The 22361-nt window shown below is 44.2% G+C and overlaps 1 protein-coding gene across 4 annotated transcripts in view; it reads right to left on the reverse strand.

Annotated features, from left to right (window-relative positions):
* SMARCA2 (SWI/SNF related, matrix associated, actin dependent regulator of chromatin, subfamily a, member 2) overlaps positions 1 to 22361 on the reverse strand; it is a 163084-nt gene that overhangs the window by 87889 nt on the left and 52834 nt on the right. For all 4 annotated transcript variants that reach the window (XM_064490247.1, XM_064490244.1, XM_064490246.1 and 1 more), the window contains exons 11-22: positions 21943 to 22073; positions 21640 to 21697; positions 19309 to 19409; positions 17933 to 18080; positions 15694 to 15857; positions 14300 to 14366; positions 13540 to 13650; positions 10600 to 10842; positions 9052 to 9165; positions 5467 to 5574; positions 4761 to 4847; positions 1635 to 1681 (exon numbers count right to left, since the gene is read on the reverse strand). In XM_064490247.1, the coding sequence (XP_064346317.1) occupies positions 1635 to 1681; positions 4761 to 4847; positions 5467 to 5574; positions 9052 to 9165; positions 10600 to 10842; positions 13540 to 13650; positions 14300 to 14366; positions 15694 to 15857; positions 17933 to 18080; positions 19309 to 19409; positions 21640 to 21697; positions 21943 to 22073 (1379 nt within the window). The remainder of the gene's footprint in view (positions 1 to 1634; positions 1682 to 4760; positions 4848 to 5466; positions 5575 to 9051; positions 9166 to 10599; positions 10843 to 13539; positions 13651 to 14299; positions 14367 to 15693; positions 15858 to 17932; positions 18081 to 19308; positions 19410 to 21639; positions 21698 to 21942; positions 22074 to 22361) is intronic.

A 22361-nucleotide genomic window follows, 5' to 3' on the forward strand; every position in this document is an offset into this window, starting at 1 on the left:
AAATAAAGTTTTATTGGAACACAGCCACGCTCCCTCGTCTCGGCCTAGGCTGCTTTCACGCTACCATGGCCAAGCTGAGCAGGTGCAGAGACTTTCTGGCCAGCCAAGGCGAAAATATTTGAGATCTGGCCCTTTGCACACAAAAAAATTTGGCAGCTACTGGTTTAGAGTGTCAAGGGGCGACCCTGCTGCAGAGAGCACAGTTTAGCTAAAACCTGAAATAAAGGGCAAAAGGCAGCCAGGAAAGGAGGGGCTTGAGAGTGGACAGGAGGAAATGCCAGGAAGTGGGAAAAGTATGTGCAAAGGCCCTGAGGAGTAAAAGAGGCTGGTGAGTCTGAGGAATTGAAAAAATGGTGTGTGTGGCTTAAGCACAAGTGACAGGGTGGGAGACACTGGGAGATGCCAGCAGAGACGAAGAGGGTGGAAGTGGGGACAGATCCTGGAGGGCTCTGAGCTTTAGTTCTAAACACAGCGGAAAGCCACTGATGGGTTCTAAATAGGGAGCTAATGAGAGCTGACATTTTTAAAAAAGATTACCATGTTCACTGCAAAGAATGGATTAGGGAGGGGACAGAGTCCTGGGTTACATAGAATTTCAAGTAAAAAATACGATGGTAGAGTGTTGTTGGATGGAGAAGAATGTCAATGAGCTAAAGTAGGATTTTTTTTTCCTCCATAAGAAACCACTTTTCTCTTTTATCAACAGAGATGTGTTACATTATTTAAGCTTGGTTGTAGGGTTGGGGAAACTCACCAGTGCACATGCAGTCCAGTCTGTAACACTGAAATGTATCACTGGTGGCAGATTTTATGACACATTTAACAGACACATTTTCAAGTGCATGTCTTCCCAACGTCCATCCCCTGCTCTGAGAACTGTCCTCCAAACACTCCCTGAGGCCATGTTTTCAATATGCAACCCTAGCCAACCTGACGTGAACATAGGACCCAGAGAAAAGGGAGAAAAGGAGAGACAGGAGAGCCTGATGCCATTGGCTCTGGATGGCTTCCAGTTCCCGGTTCTTAGTCCAGTGACAGTCTGCCCTTGGGACCCAAGAATGACCCCTTTATCCTAATAATAAATTCTCTCTGGTGCCAAACAAGCAAAAGAGAGACTTGCTGTTAATGCAGGGTTCTTTTCTGCTGGTGTTGCAGACATGATGCTCTTCGACGTCCAGGGCTAATGGAAAACATTTCTTACACAGACCATACTCTAACAAATTACGACAACAAATTCCTATACGTGTGTAACAGATGAGACCTTTCCTCTCATGCACGTTAATGTTAAATATCAACTTGAAATTTAATATGATAAATTCTCTTTGCACCCAAGCTACACTATTGGTTATAAGCAACAACCATTTGAAGCTCTGACGTTTTTAGAACACTAGGACACTATTAAGTCTATTAAAGGAAATCTATGTCCTTTGAACAGCCACTTACTCAAGGCATGTAGTAATTTATGCCAGTCAAGTAAAAAAGAATGCTGATAACAACTTCTGTATCCCCCACTGAGGAGAGAGGAGGGCTGAGGAGGCTGGCAGTATGTACATGTGCGATAAGAAGCAGTAGAGAGAAAAGTTTAGGTAGGACCAGTAAACTATTTTTTGGAAGAAAAAAAATATAAGATTTACCCATTGATGACCCCATTTGAATAGCCCAGGTGTTCAGCAAAGGATTCCTTTAAAGAAAAAAAAAAAGGAGAAAAGAATTTTAAAAAATAGATATGTAATTATTTCCTTAATGATTATTTTATAGTGAACTCATCCTATCTATTTCTAGAGCACAGTTAAACAAAATAATGAATAAGCAAGAAAATACTTGTTACAGGATGAACCAGAAACTCTGTCTTTGAATTCAGACTATAGTCCTGCCAGAAATGTATCCTATAAGTTTCTGCATTTCTAGACTCTCATACTGAGATGATCAGGTTAGTTCACTCATCAGACAGCGGTTAAGGGTTCCCTGGCCAAGAGCTGAGCGAGGGAGGTACTGGGGATCCAGAGATAAATGAAGCAGTCAGGAGCTTAGAGTCTAGACTAGAGGAAGAGCTGCACAGAAGCAAACCAAGATTAATGTGACACAGAAATCTGCTGCTGAAATACTTAACAGTAAAAGTAACAACGATTACACACGTACTACGTATTACACACCTCAGTTTAGTGAAATCCTAACGTCCCGTCCACACTGTGCTTTTCTGTATTGTCAGTAAGGCCCTAAATGCACACCACCTCTCAGGCGACCGGCTTTCGCTTTTAAAATACAGAACTTAATCACATCCTTCCCTCCTCACTGATCCTGTGGAAGAGATAGATGCCTGCTCTCCATGTGATTTTCACATTCCTACTTTATGGAAAGGGAGACCATCTGCCAAAAGGAGGGCATGTCACACCTTCACATTAGCCACCAGCTGGCTCCCTGTTCTGCTCCCCTTCCTTCCCTGATCACCGAAGCTTTCCTCCAAGGGGACCAGATCTCTCCCTCTGGGCTCTGCTCCCAAACATGCTCGTCATTTATGGTAAGGCCCAGCCCCTCAAGATGTGGCCCTGCAGCAAAATTAACACCAATGGACCAGGGCCAAAGCCCCTACCCTGACTCCAAGAACCGTGCCTGCCCTCTCTGCAGGTGGCCATTCCTTCCTTTTCTTTAGGTTCCACTCCCGTCTCTAAGATGGTTTGTGTCACTGGACGGTAACAAGGTCAGGTATCAGCAGCATTTTAAAAACACTGTTTGTATTTCTCTGGTTTGAAGATCCCTAGGGAGGCAGCGAGCCCATCTGAGCGACTGGGTTCCCGACATGATGTGGTAAGAACAAAGGACGTGCAAACAAACAAAGCGAAGACAAAAGCAAAACGCACACACCATCTCTGGTTCACCACTGCGATACCTTTGCCAATGACTGTGGGTCTCATTTCCAGGAATATGCTCCTGAAAGTTTTGCACGTTAAAAAAAAATTGCAAATCAAACCCTGTCTTTCTATTGACTGCTACTTCAAATGTAAATATGCAGGCATTGGAGGACACGTTATGTTGCTTAAACTTAGCTTCTTTGATGCCCACCCCCCAGCCCCAACTCTTCCCAGGTGCTCCTGATGGAAGCTTGAGGATGGAAGGTGTCGTCCCCTTTCCTGACGCGGCCCAGCGTGTTTCAAAGGATCCTTTTTGTCCGATAACCAAAATGAGGTACGAATGACATAATTTTCATAATTTCTAAGTCCTAAAACCCCTCTATACAGTAAGTATCTTTAAACTCTTTTTAGGAACAATAAGATGGTGGGTGACAGGTTAACCTGACATGACCCCAATCATTTTCATCATTAGACCTTTTTGTTTGGCTCCCCCAACCCAACAGCACTCCCCACAAATTGATCCCTTCCATCCCGTTTATCACATTACTGGTTTATCTGACGCTTCAAAACTTTTTCCTTCTGCCAGTCCTATAATCTATTACCATCTGATGACAGGTCAAGTCCGCTATAGCTTGGAGATGCCGAGTGACTTACACCAGGTGACAGGTAAAAGGGACCTGGGGTGTGGACGCACCACCATACACTGGATTCTCCTTCTCCTACGTGTCGAAATAAGTTTGTTGGTGGGACTTTCTTTCCTTCCTTCCTTGCTTCCTTCCTTCTTTCCACCCTTCCCTCCCTTTTACCATGTTGGTATAGCCAATTATACTTAGATCGAGGACTTTCTACTCTATAAAAGGTGCTGCCCTCAAGGAATTAAAGGCAACAGCAGTGTCAGGAGTCTTTCTAATTTCCCACCGCAGCTGGGACAGGATTCTAGGACAGGGAGAGGGTGTGCAATAAATACTCTTACCTAACAAGCACGGTTACCAAAGACAAGGGAGAAAAAAAAAGAATCTTTAAAGTCAAGAACATTTCAAAGTCCCAGTTCCAAGAATATGATCCTGAAGGATGAATTCCTAGAACCTTCTGTTTATTTTTTTTAATAAACCAGTGCAGACGTGGAGCCTGCAGTGCCCGGCCCCATGCCTCCCGCTCACCTGCAGTGGAAACAAGCACGACACTGGCAAATAACTGCCCTGGGCGCCACCCGCATCCGCAGCGACACTGAAAAGTGGAGACTACAATTGTCGCTCCGTTTCCTTCCTGCTCAAGTCAATTATTCCTACTGGGGTAAAACTCTGTCCACTTAGGAAACCCATTTCCATGTAGTGAACAGGGCAGGAAATGTCCTCGCCCCTAAAAATCGCTTCCTAGAGACCAGAGCATCAGGATAAAAGCCTGGATTTACATCGTCATGATAGAAGCCAGGAAGGAAAGATAAATCTCAGTAACAGACTAAAGTCAGCGACTTTTACAGAGAAAATCTTTCAAGAACATCCTTCTCTTCCACAGGTAAATACATTAATATTTTTCACAGCATCCTTCTGAGGAAGCTGGATGTAGTCATCATTATCTTCAATTTCAGAGCTCCTAGCATAACAAGGCAATTCACAGCACTTACCCAAACCCACATAATGAGCTGTAGCTTACAACATTTTCGCGCTACTTTAAACCTCAGGTTATAAAATTCCAGATGCTCAAGGGCGCGATGCCAATGAGAAGCCATAACTAGAAACTTCATGTTTGTTAATTCTGCTCGTCAGGCTATCAGACTGTGCTGTTTCAACTTCAACACGCATTTTAACCGTTTTATTTATTAATTTATTTAGGAAGAAATTTTTGCTTTACGTAGTATTAGGAGGACTAGTACCATCAGGATCAGGGTCACAGCAGAGAATGCAGACTCACCTCGATGTGCTGAAACATATATGGGTGATTACAGATTTTTCTCAACTGCATGATAGTGTTCATCAGTGTCTTAGCACCTCCTTTCCCCTAAGAACAAGCAGAGAGAGTCAAAACAGAAGTTATGAACTGGATCACGTATCTCCCATTTTTAAAGAGTCGGCTTCCACAGAACGAGCAAAGAGCCACAGGTCTTCTCAACAACCTCCACCTCTTGTGGTCCGAAGTTCCCGATACTCACACATAGAAGTTTCTGAATTAGATACAACACCTTCCTTGTGACTACCTCATCCTATAAGAGAGAATTAGGTCCGGATGATGGTTTTGGGAAATAACTGTCTATTCCCTAGGCTTCTGGGAAGACAGAAGCATGAACAGATAGATGCCCAGGAAATGAAATTGGATTTTAAAACCTTCTAAAATGCTACCCCATCCTCAGGCACATATATTTTGTGCAGAATTGACCTGAGCAGAGCTAACTGTTTTGGAGATACAAACACTAAAATGGTGTTTATTTCTAACTGCCCCGATGCAGTGTGCAGTTAAAGGCTAAGAGATTCCCTTCGGCAGCAACAACAGCTACAAAAAAGGCCCAGCAATTTCTCTCCACAAATCAGCAGCCGCCGCGATGCTTGCTGGGAGCGTCCGGTGTCACAGCCATAGAAGATGCACGGTGGCAGCCTGAGTAGCATCATCTTCCGCAACGCACCTTCTTATCCTTCTCAGAACCATCTGTGAGGAGGATCCCTTTGGCTTGCATGTGACGATACAGAATCTTCTGCAGAGCCGACATGTCGCACTTGATCACATATTCAACCTGGGGGAAAAGAAAAGTAAGCAGGTAAGAGCAGGAGAGAGAAGGTGCCTGTTCTAAGACTGTTGAGACAGGGCTGTTGGTGGCGCTCCTGGAACCGCGAAGCTCTCTCTCTTTCCCCTTCTCATGAAGTGCGGGGTGGGATGTGGTGGTGACGGAGGGGACTACAGCCATCCGTGCTAAAGGTACCGTTATGACAAAGGGATCTTAGAAAGGTTATACGTAATAGAGGCTATGAAACTTCTTGACTTATTCCATATTTTAGAGAGAGACAGAGACCGAGAGAGACAGAGAACTGGCTTGCAAACTGTTCAAATTCAAAGATGTTCAATACAGAGTTCTGTTTTGTTTTGTTTTTCAGTATTTCCTCTGCTTCTCAACTATACCCCCTTTCATATGAACATAATAGTTTTAGGAAAAACAGTGCCTGGCCAATAACCTATGATTTTCTTTGTAAAACATTTTTTAGATGGTCATATGTGGCTACCTCCCAATGCTGATCCTAAAAGGAGATTTAGAAGAGCCCTAGGTTGACTAAACATAATTAACCTCTGCTTTTGAAAGATGAGAGGATACTGTCCAGTGAGGATACCAGGGGAGGGAAAGGAATTAATCCACAATCAGATGCAACTTTATGACCATCTTTTTTAGAGCAAGGCCTTGTGCGTGTCCATTTGCAATCACAGGAAAACCCAATTTAAAACAGTTAAAGGGAGTTCACGTGCTGGTGGTCTCCCACATACATGCATGCTCCTAATGCATAAGATCTGCCTTGATTATTTCCTATCATTGTTTTTCTTTATTAAAAAAATCCCCAGAATACAAATGCACAATTTTCACAATAAACGTCAAATAAATGCCTAGAAATCTGCAGAAAGTGATTAAAAACAAATCAGCAAGCTGCCTAATGTTTAACAAACTGATGAAAAATGACCAGGTTATTTTCGGCTCCGAAGGCCAGGATGAGAAGGTCACAGATGAAGAGAAGTTGAATATTCATTCAATTGTTGCTTTAGAAGGACCCTGCCAGGCCAGATGGAACCGCAATTAATAGCCTTTTGCCACCAGTTTTGATGCACCAGATCAGATTCGAGAAAGGTTGGCTCTTTTGCAGAAAAGTTAAGAAAAGCAAGCGACCTGCCATAAACTTGTTTTAGTTTTTAACAACCTTCATGGCCAGCGAGGGGAAAAAAAATCTCCAAGTTTAATGAATAAGGATGCACTTAGCACAGGCTTGGTGTTTCACATACCTGATCATGTCATATTTTTAAAGTACTTTGACTTTTTCAAGAGCTATTGGTGCTCAATGAAACGTGATCACGGCGAAGAAAAATGTTAAACTTCAGACGTTAACAAGTATAATGATAAAAATAAGATTTAAGGCGAATATTATTGAGCTCTTTCTATGGACCAGGCCCCGTGCAAACAAGCTCTATGTGCCTTTTCTCATTTTACCACACAAGAGCTGTAGGAGAGAGCCACAGTTAGTGGGGTGTGGATTTTCTAAATGAGGTACCCACGCATCAGACTGGGTTGAACTGATGCCGCTACGTAACAGTGCACTTAGCACTGAACCACACTCCACTTTCTTAAGTTCTAGGCTGGGGATGACCAAGGAGACGTTCAGGCTTCCCAGGTCCGCCCTGATGTTCACCTTCGCCTGGGCCTCCCTGCCAGCCAGCTTCCGCACACCTTCCTGAGCGTGGGAAGGACGTCTGAGGCTTCCCCGTAAGTGCGGTCAGAGATGCAGATCCACCATGAGGGACCCTCAGCCCCTTCCCGTCAGTCAGCTGCTGCTGAGAGCTGGCGGAAAGGGAGTCTGGGAAGCAGGACGCATGCATATTGAGGCCACGCAGACAGGGATGTCAAACATCCCCACAGCGGCCAGGTCAGCAGAGAGGCGAGCTCATCCCTAGAATCTGATGGCTGCTGTGACCAGTCACCCCATAATCCTTATAAACTGCAGAAGTTTGGATTTTTATATAACGGATTTTCCTAAAACAGGGCATATTTTCAACTTGCAATGTGTGTGTGTGTGTTTTTAAAAAGCCTGTCTCTATTAGCCAGTTCTAGACATAAGTAAACAAGATGAAGAAGTTTTACGGAATGAATAAATGAAGAACTTCAGTTAATTGCCTTTTATAGCTCTTCTAAAGTAACAAACGGGGGTATGGGACAAATGAAAACCTTTAACACTCCAGCTCTGCAACTTGTAGGACCACAGCTACAGTACGCTGGGAGGTTGTTCAAGGCAGTCACATGACCGCTGTGCCCATTCTCCAGCTGATTCAGTAACTCAGGTCCACGCTGAACAGAAAGAGGGTTATCCAGAGATGCCAAGACCACAGGAAGTTAAAGAAATATCAACAGCATCCAGTCTCCAAGACGCATTCACTAGCAAAATACAATACCTGAGTATTTAGGCTTTTGCTGGGATAAGCGTGGTGTAAGAACCTTGTCAATATGTAATGTTTTCAGACTGTTAATGAACAGGGGGTTATGGAACAAATCTCTCTCACAGCAAACTGATCAACTTTGCACACTATCTTGCCAACTCCCACTTAAAAATGAACAGGATGAACCAAATCTGTCCAAAAAACGGAGTTATTACACAGAAAAACACAATGATGCAAAACACACATTTCAGAATTGGCTCGTCTAAAGAGAAAAGTCACATCAAACTATCTCATACAACAAATAGTGTACAATGCCAAATGATCTATGTTTAAGAGAACAAAAGTTAGAACTCCCAATATGTGTGGTTCCAAAATACAATCAGAAACATATTAAACAAATACCCAAATCTAACCAAAAAAATGTAGAGCTAAGGGGCTCAAAAGACATTCTAAGGCACTGAAAAGTTAGTGTCCAAAAAGTAATCTGAAAAACATTTGCTGGAAATGTTCACAGGAACTTAGACGATGTGTCTGTCTGTAATTTGCAGGAACTCCATTTTTCACTTACTATCAGAACAGTGCTATCACAAGCATCAAATATTAAACAAACACATGTCCGGGAAACCTGGCAAATGTGTATGAGGCCCTTTGATAACAATGCAAGTCCCCAAGCTCATAACCTTATTTGGCTCACAAGCAGAACACTTCTATGGAGCCGGTAAGAGTGAACTCAGTGAGGTTAGTGAAAAAAGGCTAAAGTTAAAATACAAGGCTAATGGATGTAATGTTACATTAATGTAAGTTAAAACTAAATGTGGTGAGACACAATTGACTCTGGTAATTTTATAAAAGCTGCCCCCATTGCTCGCTTTTGGAAACCAAGATGAAATGCTGAAATTCCCCTTCTCTCTCTATCCTACATTCTCTACTTCTATCTAACAAAAAAAAAGTACTTCATGGTGTTTCCCAGACTCCTCGAACTGAAAATACAAGCCTGCAGTTTCAGAAACACAATTTCAGGGGCAGATACTTCAAATACGTTGGCAGGGGAAGGAGCCACAACGGCTGAACTTGCAAAACCTACTTTTTCTGGAAGCTGGGATTCCACTTCTTTCTTCAGTCTCCTCAGTAAAAATGGTCTCAACACCTTATGCAGACGTCTGATGATCAATATAGTTTCTTCTTCATTTAAGTCCACCTACAAGAAAACCTTAGATGAATTTGATCTTTTTGTTTTTTAAAAAAGGATGTTTCATGTAATAACTCTTTGTGCTACATTTATTATTGGTTTCAATACATGATTGAAATTTTATGTGCATTAAGGCCGGGTTTATACCCGTCATGTACACATCAGAATTCTGTTCCCACCTGCCTACCAGGTGGTAATAAAACAGCCTCTAAATGGGTGTCTTTGTCTTACTGCTGAGTTCTGGGGAAAAGGGCCCAGAGCCACCAATTTTAAATCAGTAGTGTTAACAGCTCAGAATTTTATGGGATATGATTGCCATAAAGGTTGGCTGAAGACTGGGGTAGGACACGGGCAATAGGGCAACAGTGAATGTGTTTGTTCTTCCTTAAAATTGAAGCATTAAGTTAGGCTCTTAACTTCGTCTGTCTCAGATGCAGAAACGTACCAAGGGAGCAAGGCTTGAACACAAAAAGCAGAACAGGGTAGATCCAGTTTATGCTGGTGGGTTTCTAAGCCCCTCTACTTCACTCTTCCTTTGCTCAGCTCTCATCTTGTTCAAGTTCAGTCCTATTTATGAAGCCTCTGCTTTCTCTTTCACCTTCCTCTATTAGCCTCTAGGGGGCAGAGCTGGTTGACATTACTTCCTACAAATGGGCAAGCCAATGAATTACTGACAAAAGGCCACAGTACCTATAACATACCTCAGAATTAAAGGGCCAAATCGCTCCGACATAAATTTCCCTAAGGCATTTTAAGTGGCTTTTCATTCCAATAGTTAAGAAACCCCTAATCAAAAGGACAGGTACCTATTTCTTTTCTGGCAACGGCCCATGTTTCCTTCCACAAATGAGCTCTAAGAGAAGACAGTGGAAGGAATGGTAGTAAGAAATTTGAAAATGGGAACTCCAGGATTTGAGGAGTATTTATATACCCACAAAACAGGCTCACCCTAACATCTGAAAACAATGTGTAAAGAAAATTAGTGTAAATTCATTTGGTTTTACACACCAACCATTTATGTGGAAACGGTTTAAAGGGAAGTCCAAATTTATAACAAGAACTTATTTTTTCTAAGGTTTGTGTTCAGTAGGTTGAGTTGTGGTTAAATTGAGTCAACAAACATCTCTGTGTTTATACCCCGGTGGCCCAGAGCAGTTACGCATTCCACCAGTCAGGAACACCCTCTGTTGGCCTGGTTGATACACTGGCAAAAAGACGAAGGGATGATGACACCCTGGATCCTAGGGTCACAGATCCATCACTAGGTCCATTTTCTTAGGACAGAAAAATAACCCTGGAATGGGAACACATCCGTCCACTGACTGGCTTCCTAGTACTGTAAAACCACTCTCTGGGTTTTCTGTGGCTCTCCTGTTCTCAGCGTTAGCGCTTTTCATTTCATTCCACGGTCATGCAGTGGGAAAAGAAAAGTTAGACCAATACCCTCTCTCCAGTCATGGCAAACGGAGCATTAAACCACTGTTCAAATGTGCTGCAGCTCTTAAAAATTGTGGGGAGGAGGAAGTTGAGGAGGGCCCAGAGTTCTGGGAGCTTATTCTGCAGCGGGGTCCCGGTCAAGAGGATCCTTCTGGGGGCCACGTAGTGAGTGTTCAAGACCTGAGTCAGCTTGCAGTGGTGATTCTTCATTCGGTGGCCTTCGTCCACGATCATGTATTTCCACCGAATCTACAACGAAAGAGGGAGGGCCGACACGTGGTGAGCACGGGAAAACACAGCTACTTCCGACAGGCAAGTGGTGGTGCGGAAAACCAAAGAGCCCGTGCCTGGTACGTGACACGGCACGGTGCGCCTTAGGATAAAAGACTCTTAACAGTCTGCTTCCCACACCTGACAGATCACGTCAAACACCGTGCAACGATGAAATCACTCTTCTGCAGAGAAGGGAACTTGGGCCCAGAATGAAATGGTGCGGCCAGGACTAGCTCCTGTGTCTCCCCATCCACTACTCCTTCTGATAACGCCGTTTGTCAGGACAGCTATCCCAGATTTAATGGCCGTGTTACCTCTGCTCATAGTAAGTACAGAATACAGCGTCCCTCTTGAAGCACAAGTTGATGACTGGCTCCTCCAAGATGGTATCAGCAGGTACCTGCAGCTTCATGCCTTTTTCTCTATTACCTGAGCTGCCTACTACCTTGGCTTGTGTTCTTTCATTATTTTTTAATTTGAACTAGTTGCTAACATTTAAAAGTTGGAATATTTCACATAAAAATCTGGACAGCTGGCTTCTTTTTAAAAAATTGTAAAATGTGGCAACCTGGATCTCTTATTTCACACATCTTACTTACCTGCCAGGTCTTGGACCCTTATTTCAAGATGTCTGACCGTGAAATGCTATACTTACTGGCAGAGAGGGCAGTGCTAACATATCATTCCTCTGTTTACGCCAAAACTTCAGAATTAAACACAATATATTCCCCCAGCATGACGATCACTTCAAAGATAAAGAATGACCAATATGACATGACCTTCCTTCCTAAGTCTACACACAGTCCCTTTCCTCTCATAGCTGACCCTGCAGCCCTCTTCAAGGTCATTGTTTCTTAAAGTGAGAACAATGAGGAATATTCCACTAAGCCTATTCATTCTCTGTAAAACAGCAGCCATGGCCAAGAAAAGCATCTGGTGCTCAGATGTCCCTGGATGCCGCTGCAAAGCTCCGAGAGAGAGGAGGGAGCCAGCAGAGCTTTCTGCAGCGTCCTCGCCGCCCTCATTAGGAGCACCAGGGAAGTCAGGGGGAAGGAAAGAAGATCACCAGTCAGGCTGCGATGTTCGGGTGAAAGAAACCACCTGAGTTCTGATTCTTCCCTCCTCGACCCCCTCTAAGAAAATTGTTTAAGAATAATTAAAGTGGTACGATCAGTTGTCCCAGGCTGACCAAGAGCGTGAAAAGAGGCCAGGAGATGACAAATGCACTGAAACAAAGGGAGGGTACAGCTCAGTGGTAGAGCACATGCTCAGCATGTGTGAGGTCCTGGGTTCAATCCCCAGGACCTCCGTTTAAAAAAACTAGTAAATAAATAAACGTAATCACCCCTTCACAAAATGCATTTAAACAAACATTCTAAGTCTACTTTCCTGCCTAATTTAGCTTATGAAATAACAGACAAGGAATCAGAGGCCTAAGATTTTGCAACTGGGTCTACTGCTAATTAGGTCTTCCACTCGGGAAAAAGTCACTACCCCTTTCCAGAACTTCATTTCTCCGGCAACAAATAAAAGTGATACGTCTCGTTAACAGGCTTCTCCGATGAATTTGGAAATACATATGCAGAAGACACAATATGAATTTTTTTAAAGGGTCTCAATCGTACAGACACATTCCCACAGTTATACTGAAAACATGTCATTTCTGACACTGCCAAATTCATCTCGGAGTTTGAAGAACAGGAACACAGCATTGTTGCTGGTGCCATATTAATTACTAAACCTCCCCTGGGAACCCATCTCCTGTATGTTACTTCCTAGATGCCTGGGACCTTCCGTTCCCAGAGCAAAGGTTTAATGCAGAGATAGAACAGACCCCAGAAACAGGGATTCTGTTCAATTCTAGCCATAACTTAGTTTCAGATTATAGTGCTTTCAAAACACCACAGGATGGAAGAAATTACTAAAAGGGAAAAAAACAAGTTTTCATACGTGCTACATGACAGACAGTACTTCCATCACTCTATACGAGTGTATTAGGAGGCAAGATGATGTAAGTGGAAGAGAAATTTCTACTTTTTGGCTAAAGGACAACTTAGGACATACAAATCAGCAGACATGTAGGTGACAGGTAGAAAACAACTCTTTCCCAGTTCCCAATAAACAGTCACAGAAACAGCCCAGAGGAGTTCAAACGATAATAGCCCAATATTTCCCTGAGAAAATCCTGAAACAGGGATAGTACAAAAGCTGCCGCTTGGGTAAGTGTTCATATGGAGAAGACCATATGGACAGATGCCTACTCATCTTTGGAGAGACAAAGGCACAAGAGGAATGAAATGACGCTACTGACAATATCCCAGGGCAACAAAAACAATTATTTCTTCCACAAGCATGATGTTCTGGGCTGTTGGAGAGAAAAAGAGTTGCAGAAGGAACCCAGGTAAATTTTTTAAGAGATGTAAACTCATTAACTATGAGAGGCTAGGAAAGAATCTCCGGATCAATGACACACTAAAAGAAAAAAAAAAAAGCATGCATAAAATTAAAAACCCATGACCAAAATACATCCAACTCGTTGAAAAAAAAAGAGAGAGAGGGAGAAAGATAAGCCATCTAATGATCAAATTATACTAGTGGGTATAATTTGGGGAATACTTTACACGCCAGTGCAATGGTCCGTAATCAGAGCTAAAAGAATTTTTTTAAAAATACCTTTGCAAGGATGTGCTTGTCTTTTATAATGTACTCATAAGTAGTCAGGAGGACGTTGAATTTGCCACTCCGGAGCTGGGGGACGAGAGAGCGACGCATGGCAGGGGTGCCCTGAATGGGAAGAAAAAAATAGATGTCTCTCACGCGATGGAAGTGCATGTGCCTTGTCCCTCACTATTCATGGCTTAATGGAGCCCAGACACGTGACTAAGGACGGCACATACATGCAATTATCATACACGGTCCATTATCTGGGAAGAAAGTGCTTGGCAAAATTGCACACGCGTCTGGACACTTTTCAGACCCTTATGGAGAGGCTTTCCCGCTGAAGACCGAGGGAAGGCAGGGAGAGGAAAGGAAATTACGGTGACCTCACGGCAGCAGAGAACCCGCCGCTCTGCTGAAAGGCTCCGTTTCCGCGGGAGCGGACAGCAGGCACCTGGGGAACTGCCGAACTTTGCAGGGACAGCGGGCACGGCGGCGGCAGCACGCGGGATTGTGATATTTGTCATTTGTATTACTCTCATCAGAAACCTCGCAATATGATAATTAACAATTTTCTTCTGCATTTCACTATCTGAAAGTAATTATGGTTTATTACAGTAATCTTCTTGGGATGATTAACTCTCACTGTTTAGTACATGATGTACATGACAAAACTTTACAACCAAATACAGTTCACAGATGTGCATATGGGATGAAGAAAATAGGGTCTATTTTTCGCTTTTCCACATTTATGTATAAATACAGCATTCCAAACCTTGTAAGAAATTTTCACCACAGAAGGAGCCCATTTGTCAAATTCATATGTCCAGTTAGATAGAGTCCTATAGAACAAAAGAGACATTCGTATAAAACACAGACATTTGTATAAAAATCAGTGGTCAAAAAGATGATCTTACTTACTTTCAGGCCTCACCTTAAAAGGGGCTAGAGAATATAAAACATCTCAACTACGTATTTATTTCAAAGGTGTGGAAATAAGAGATGTTAGAAATAAACTGCCACAAAGCATGACAAATTTGTTTGTGGGTTCATAAGAAAAAAATTAAAGAATGCACAAACATAAAGGGCAAAAAAAAAAATCCTTAATTTTAATACTGAAAAATAGCAATTACCACAGTGATTTCGGAACTCTAGAAACAGCCATATCAAGTTCAGAGAAAAGCTGAGTCCAGAAAAACAAAGTATAAAAGCACATCAAGGTATTAAATAAATCTGTCAAGAGGGAGCGGGGGAAAAATACTGAATGCCTTTTTTTAAGATCTGAAAGCATCAATGTTATATGTGAATCAGAACATGCAAAATATAGATAAAAAAGCAAAATATATGTTCAAAATGTAGATAACATAGAAAGAATGTCTAAATATCACGGATTCAAAAAATACAAATTAAAGAGGCCTGCAAATAATTCTCATTTAGACAAAATTTGAAGGAAATACTAAAACAGAGTATTTTTTCTCAAGGCCCAAGTCTGCAATCACTGTAGATCTCAGTGAACAGTACTGCAACCTCACACCCATAGCCAGAGACACCACCCTCCAGGGAGGGCAGTTTTCAACAGGTATTCCTTCTCTCAGGAGTGTCTGCTAAACACCCACCAGGAGCCTGCAGGGGGCGAGGCACTGGGAATTTAATGGAGAACAGCGCAGATCGGTCCTTATGAAACAACAAAATCACTGCAGATAAACTGCACGAACTGAGGGCGGTTTAATGCAGAATTCACAGCAATGATTTTGACTTAGATTCCACTTTAAAAGAGACACCAAAGGACAATTTAAGAATATATAATTTTTGAATGTGTGTAACCTTTGGGAAATGGAGCAAGAAAAAAAAACAAAGAAATCTTTAAAAAAAAAAAATCAAAAGCTTCTGGGTTTTTCAGCCACTTTAGGGGCGACAATGAGTAAGACACACTGTGCAGTGTGCAATGCTAAGGGCTGGTCGGATCACTCCATCCTGTGCTCAACTAGCCAATCAAAGAGGCTGGGGTGGGGGCGGGGCGGGGAATGAAAACCTAACGCCAGATTGCAGGCTGTCAGTGATCCCACTGCGGGCTACAATTCTGCCCTAAACAAGACACAAGGGCAAACTGTGAACAGGGCAGGCTGCCGCATAAAGACAGAGAATCGCAGAACGAAGGGCTCTACTCACGAAAGGGGCACAATGATGAGATAGGGGCCGTTGAGTCTTTTGTGCTCCATCAGGTAAGTGATGAGTGCGATGGTCTGAATGGTCTTTCCCAGCCCCATTTCATCAGCTAAGATCCCGTTCAAATTGTTATTATACAGAGAAACCATCCATTCCAGGCCCTGGAGCTGCAATGAAGAGTAATTGCTTCAATTATCCAAGATCTGCACAGGTAATTAATACTAATACAACTCAAGTGAGGCTGTGACTTCTTAACTCCGTGGTGCCGCACGTTGGATTTCCCACTGTAGGGAAGCGGGGGAAGAAGCACCAACACAAAACGAATTTCGAATACGAGCCTGTAATCATCTCTGCTGCTTGGCAGGTGCTGAGTGCTAATCAGATTTAGAAATGATGGGCTGGAGCGGACTGGGGGGATCTTAAGCAGCTTTGCTGTTCACCCCTACTTAGCATTTCACAGCGTATGACATTCTCGAATTATTATCAATGAAGAAAACCCAAACTAAAGTTCATCCCCACCACTCCAAAAGCAAAAAGCCAACGGGAGGATTAAACAAAAACAAACCAGAAGGCAGCTTTGGCATAGGGATCACAGGTCATTATAAACGGCCTTCTTGGTAACGAAGAGACTCCCCCCGGTGTGGGATCCCCTCAAGTGAGGAGGCGGAGTGACCAGGGAGCCAGGGCCACCTGCTGGACCCACAGGAGGGCACTTCCTGGGGGAGAAAGCTCCCAGGCATCACGTGGAAACTCTGCAATGGAGGTGCTGCTCCCCAAGGGCAGCTGACTGTCAGGAAACGTGCTCAGCATATTTATAAAGTACAAAAGCACAGCACCAGAGGCACAGCTTGGATTTCCCATGTTAAGCACAAGGAAGACTGGGTGAAAACACAAAACTGTTCAACTCCCGTCTCCCAACCACCAGTCCCCTTCCACCACCACATCACAAATGACAGGATCAACTCTCACTCCCTCCCTCTCTCTCATTTAGCTTGCTAATGAACTTACGCTTAGGGAAATGTTAATTTTCATTTGTTTTATGTAAAAACAGAGCTAGTCATTCTTTTATTTTAAATATTTATGAAATGGTTATTCTGTGCAAAGGACCGTGCAAGGAGCTAAAGCAGGTGGGTACCTCGGTGTGTGAAATGCACACCTCCCTCCAGAAGGCTGCGGTCAAAGAGGAGGCAATAAGCCATCCGTGTACCAAGAAGCAGTTGGCAATGCCAACGCCACACATATGAAAGTTTCTTTTACGAAGAGCACTGCCATGGTTTGAAGAAATTACTTGGATAAGCCCCTGGGGGTGCCACTTGTACCACGCAAGACCCGAATCAGCCTAAAGGTTTCTGCAGAACAACGGCAACACTGCAAGATGAGAGGGGTCAGTGCCAGGGCGCCCATGTGACTGGTTGGCACGGGACAGTCCTGGGTTGCACCTATTATCAGTAATAAGGGCCCCTGTTTGTTCTCATGGGGATCCAGACTTGGAACAGTAAACTATACGTTACCCCTAGTCACATCTGAGAGTATTTTCTGTATTTATTTAACCACAGAACCTGTTTTCCCCTTTCTTTTGGAGGCATATCTCATGGGACAGGTGTCCCAAGGAACACACTTTAGGAAACACTACAAAGTGGCAGGAGGTAGAAGACAGGGGCGGACCTCACCCCAGACAGGGCACATGAAACACCCCTCATGTTTACAGTCTGGCTTCATCAAAGCACAGGCGCTCACCACTTTACTGTGCCTTAAAAAAAAACAACGAAAAAATACCCGTAAACGTAGTAGATAGCGACTCTCAGGTGGCTGAGCCCACAGTGTTCAACTTCAGCCATCACCAGAAACTTTGAAGACAGACATACTTCATTTACTTCAAAAAAAAAAAAAAAAAAAAAGGCACAGATTTTTCCCTCCACTCATAGAACGTGCCTCGGTTTTTCCATTTTGAAGGGATCCATGATAAAATGGTTCCAAATGTTAAGCCAGGGTTGCCAAAAAGACGATTCACCCCAAAACCATAAAAGAGAAAGCAGGGGTGCCCGGGTGAAGACGGTAAACGGCACGCTCTACCGCGAGAACTCCAGGCGCAGTGGGGAGACCGGCCATCGTAGAAGCAGGTGACCCCAAACGTCGCACCACCATCAAAGCTCTTAAGCAACCGGCATGAGCACCACACACCGCTACTAAAATCGGGTAAAAGATAGTGGCTTACGGACAAAACACAAACCCTGCCAGTTACCTGGTAATGCTTCAGGGTCCCGTTAATGAGAAGGGCAGACTGCTTCTCCACCCTCTCCGAGATGGCGTGCGCCACCGTGTAGTAGGACTGGGAGCCCCTGGCGCTGTACTGCATGCTGTACTCGTCGTCCACGTCCTGTTTAGCCGTCCTGAGGCAGAGGAAGCCGAGTCAACCGCGAGAACCAAGAACCTAAAAAAGCTGCAGTAAGCCTACATCTATTTATCACCTACTCATGGCTGGTGGTTCAAACACATTATCTGTGACCCTTGCAAAACAGTAAGCAAGGCAGACATTATCATGATGATCCTTGTTTTATGCAGGTGCAGAACTGCCGGCTCAGAGAGGTGCGTGAATTTGCCCGGGTCACGAGGAAGGTGGTGGCGTCAGGATGGGACTACAGGCCAGATGCACCTCCAGTGACCGCTCTGAGCAGCAACCCCACACCTGCAGAGTCACACCTTGCCAGTGAAGCTGTCCTAGGCCCTTAAAGTACAAAGATTAAATCCTACCCACAGAGCACTGCCTCAAGCCTGGAAGACAGGTGAGAGGGGGCCGAAGGTGATGCTAAACAGCCGGGAAGGAGGGAAGGTAGTCTTCCATTTTCTACGCCCTGTTAAGGAACTAGTGGGTTATTCTACAGGCAATGAATGAGGAGCCCTCCAGGGGTCCTTAAGACCTTCAGTGAAGAAGGCGGGGCCGACAGGTAAAACAAAGGTTCCTGAAGGGGGCGTTCAGCCCTGGAATAAAATGAGAACAAATTCATATTCGAATGTCTATTTCTGCTGTTTTTTAATCTCATCACTCAAAAATGTTTTATTTTGCATATTATTTCACCCCAACTTTCTTTTAATACTAGAACTGTTCAAGCAAAGAGCTGTGTGGACCGCTGATGGAGACGACCACCAGGGTGAGGTGTGGAACTGGGCGCTCAAGAGAGGGGAAGGAGAGGTCCTGAGGGCTCCAGGGTGATACAGAGACTGGGCAGGGGGGCTCGGTGGCTGACGAGCGACAGCAGAGAGGACAGTGGAGGGAGGGGCGTTTCTCACTTGGGATTCTGGGTGAGCGTTGGTGCCATTAAGGGAGGTAGGAAAGGAAGTGAGGCAGCTGTCTGGAGGGGCAAACTCCACCTGGGGCACAAGTGCAAAAGACAGGTGGGGAGGCCAAGAGAGAGGGTTTGGGAAGGAGCCGAGCAGTAGGACAGCCACTGGGGCCTGGGGGCCGGGAGCTCAGTGGGAACTTCTGATGTCAGCGTTTCCAGTGGCATGCGGCCATGACGCCGGCTTCCTTCCTTGGACAAAGTTCTCTAAAAGGTAATTCATAAAGCATAACCCTCCTGAAATGCATCTGCAAGAGAGAAAGCTCTGAGAGGCACCTACTCAATGATCTGCTTGGCGTCCTTCTCAGAAACCTCTTCACTGTTTGGATCCAGGAGTATTTTCTCTTCAGTTTCCTGCCTACTGGACTCTTCCTCCTCATCCTGGGAAAGGAACAAAGATATGAGGGAGAACCCTTCTCACCAAGGGACTCTCTCTGGCATTTTCTCAAAAGAGAGTAAATAGTATTCAACCTCCCAAGTGAAGTGAATACAACTGAAGGAGGAAGTAAATTTAACACCTACGTAACCGAGATACCGAACACTCCATCACTATTTAAATCACTGAATGAAAGAACCAAAGGAACCCCCTGAGGGTCCTCTGGGACCCCTGCTCCCAAGAGTAAATATGTAAAAATCATGCTGTGAGTATTTGTCATTGTTTGGTCATCAGAGTCCCGTGGACCATACCTGCTCTTGCTCACTTAGCAACATCCTACACGGTTCTCTGCAAAGCCAACTGAAGAGATCTTAGTATTGTCCTTCTCATAAAAATGCTCCCAGTGGGCCCTGGATGGTCCCACACGCATCCACGGTGGAGGGACTGGAGCTTGTGAGCACGGCCTTCTGTGTGTGCTTTCTGTGGCTACTTTACAGCACACATTTCTGGATATTTCGATTAAGACTGCCAATGACTTGGCAAAGGATTCATTACCCCCCCACCTTTCAACTGTGCACTACGTTCTGCTGGCCCATTTGAAAGCTTCACGAAATACCCATAATGTCCACTACTACCTATGGTGTTGAATCTTTCCAGATAACTGAGGAGAATTTCCTTTAAAAGGAGGCTTAGAGAGAACAATAATTTTCCATTACTCTTTTTTTTAATTAAGAAAAGAATTTTTTTTTTAAATGGAGGTTCCAGGGATTGAACCCACGGCCTTGTGCATGCTAAGCACACGCTGTATCACTGAGCTATACCCTCCCTGCTTCCATCATTCTTGAATGAAACAATACACACTGACACGATGGTAATGCTGAAAATCAAATCTATGATCACAGACCACTGAGCCCCAAGGGGTAAACTGAGGAGTCGGCATAGCTCCCTCACGGCCCGATGAACACTGAGAGGGGACGGTGACTCGCTAGGTGACAAGGACCGGGTGTTCGAACCCTCAGGTCAGAGTTCACTCCATTCCCAGCTGTCTGGGGTGGTCTGCACTTGTCAGCCTCGGGATGGCACCTGTGGGTTGAGTCGCCTTCTCTCCCTCTTCTGTCCCTCCCTGGCTCTCCGGCTCAATGAGAAGTTCCTTCCAGTGGATCATTTACAGGCCCATTCATCCAAGTAAGCATACGGCACTTTTAAAATTGATTTTGTAAGCTTCAAGTATCTCAGAGAGTAGCCTACAAAAAAATAGCATGCCTCCAGAAGTATTTCCTTGTTAACAGTATGCTTTTTATTAATAAAAAATATGTAACTTTTATTATCTTTCCTCTTTGCAAAAGCAATGTGTCCATGGTAGATTGATTCAGAAAACACAGGGCTACAGAACAGAAGGAAATAACAACTGTCTTAAAATCCTGGTGAGCTGTTATTGGTAAGGCTGCTCTGATTGGTCCAAGGCATCTGTGCCGGGACCTTCTCTGACCCCAGATTCCACCACACTGGTGAACATCAGATTTAATGACTACATGCTAACAATGATCTACTAAAGGAGATAAAAATCTCCTTTCAACCTTTCTATCTGTAGTTGGTAAGCATTTTAAAGTTGATCTAAAAAATAACTTTATTATGCTTTAATTTCCACTAAACATATCCAAGATTACCATTTTAGGTTCTGGCTATATTAACTATTCCACCCAAGAGACTGAGAAATGTAGTTATCTTTGGGTAACAAGTAAATCCAGAGAATTCAAACTAGAATCACCGTTAAAGAAAAACCAAGAGGATCAATAAACTCATTAAGCCAAGTACATGTTGCCCTTTTTGTCCAAGTTTCCAGACTTACAACTTCGAACAGGCCCAAGCACTAAAGGACTTCAGACATTTTTAGGCCGTTAACCCTCAGTGTAAACCACTCGGAGGGGTGGAATTGCCTTTCCCAAAGTAATCTGTCTTCAGTTCTCCTCAAAAGACCACTCCTCATCTCCAATTTGATGCCAGCTTCTCTATTCTTGGTTTCAAATAAATTTAGAATCCAACCAGTTTCCCCGTTGGCCAGTAACTCCCAAGAAGTCACTGTACCACTAGGCAGGCGCCATCAAAGCTTTGGCAAAACCCCAGCCCCAGCGGTCACCCCGATGGCCAGCACTGGAGGAAGAAGGGCTAGAGGGACATGGGGGCTTCCCCATGAACTTGCAAACCAGCGAGCTCCCAACACAGACATTTACGTACCTCCTCCTCATAGTCAGAGTCACTCTCCTCACTGTCCGATCTAGGGGCAACTTCATAACTACAAGAAAAGGAGTGGGGAGGAAGAGGAGGCTTAGTTCTGTAAATCATAATAAATATACAGATAGAGAGAGAGAGAGAGAGGACAGAGAGATAAAGCAGCACATTCTATGTACAAATGACAAAGGCAGGTAATAACTTTAACAAAGTTCAGTAAAGATCATGCTTCTTTAGTTCCAAGATTTTGCAAGGACCACAAAAACCTAAAAAGCCAAAGAACATAAATAATTCTGCTTTAAGGCCTACCCAGGATTCATTTCCAACCAGGCGTCCAGCTGACTTGCTTTGGGTGCTTCTGGGCCAAACAGGACCTTGCCGGTTTCTGTGTGAGTCACTTTGACAGGGAGGTCGCTCATCTGACTGCTCTCATCTATCGGCTAGAAAGGGGAGAACACAGCACCGCTCAGGGTTGAGGCAACGCCAGCCTCCCTTGCAGTTAAGGTAACAAGACCCAAGTTCCACCAACTGGGTGCATGCACCAAGGCTCTGATTAGTACCTAGAAGGGGGTGGGAACCAAGAGGCACACTGTCGAGAGGGCACACAGTAGAAGCAGCAGCGCCGGCGCCATAGCACCTGCTGTGCCGAGCCCCTGCCTGCCCTCAAGGCCACCACGGCCTCACCAAGCAGCCGCAGAGTACCACGGTAACATGTAACTGAAGTAACA

This window comes from Camelus dromedarius, chromosome 10 (genome assembly GCF_036321535.1).
Source record: "Camelus dromedarius isolate mCamDro1 chromosome 10, mCamDro1.pat, whole genome shotgun sequence".
Classification (NCBI taxonomy): Eukaryota; Metazoa; Chordata; class Mammalia; order Artiodactyla; family Camelidae; genus Camelus; species Camelus dromedarius.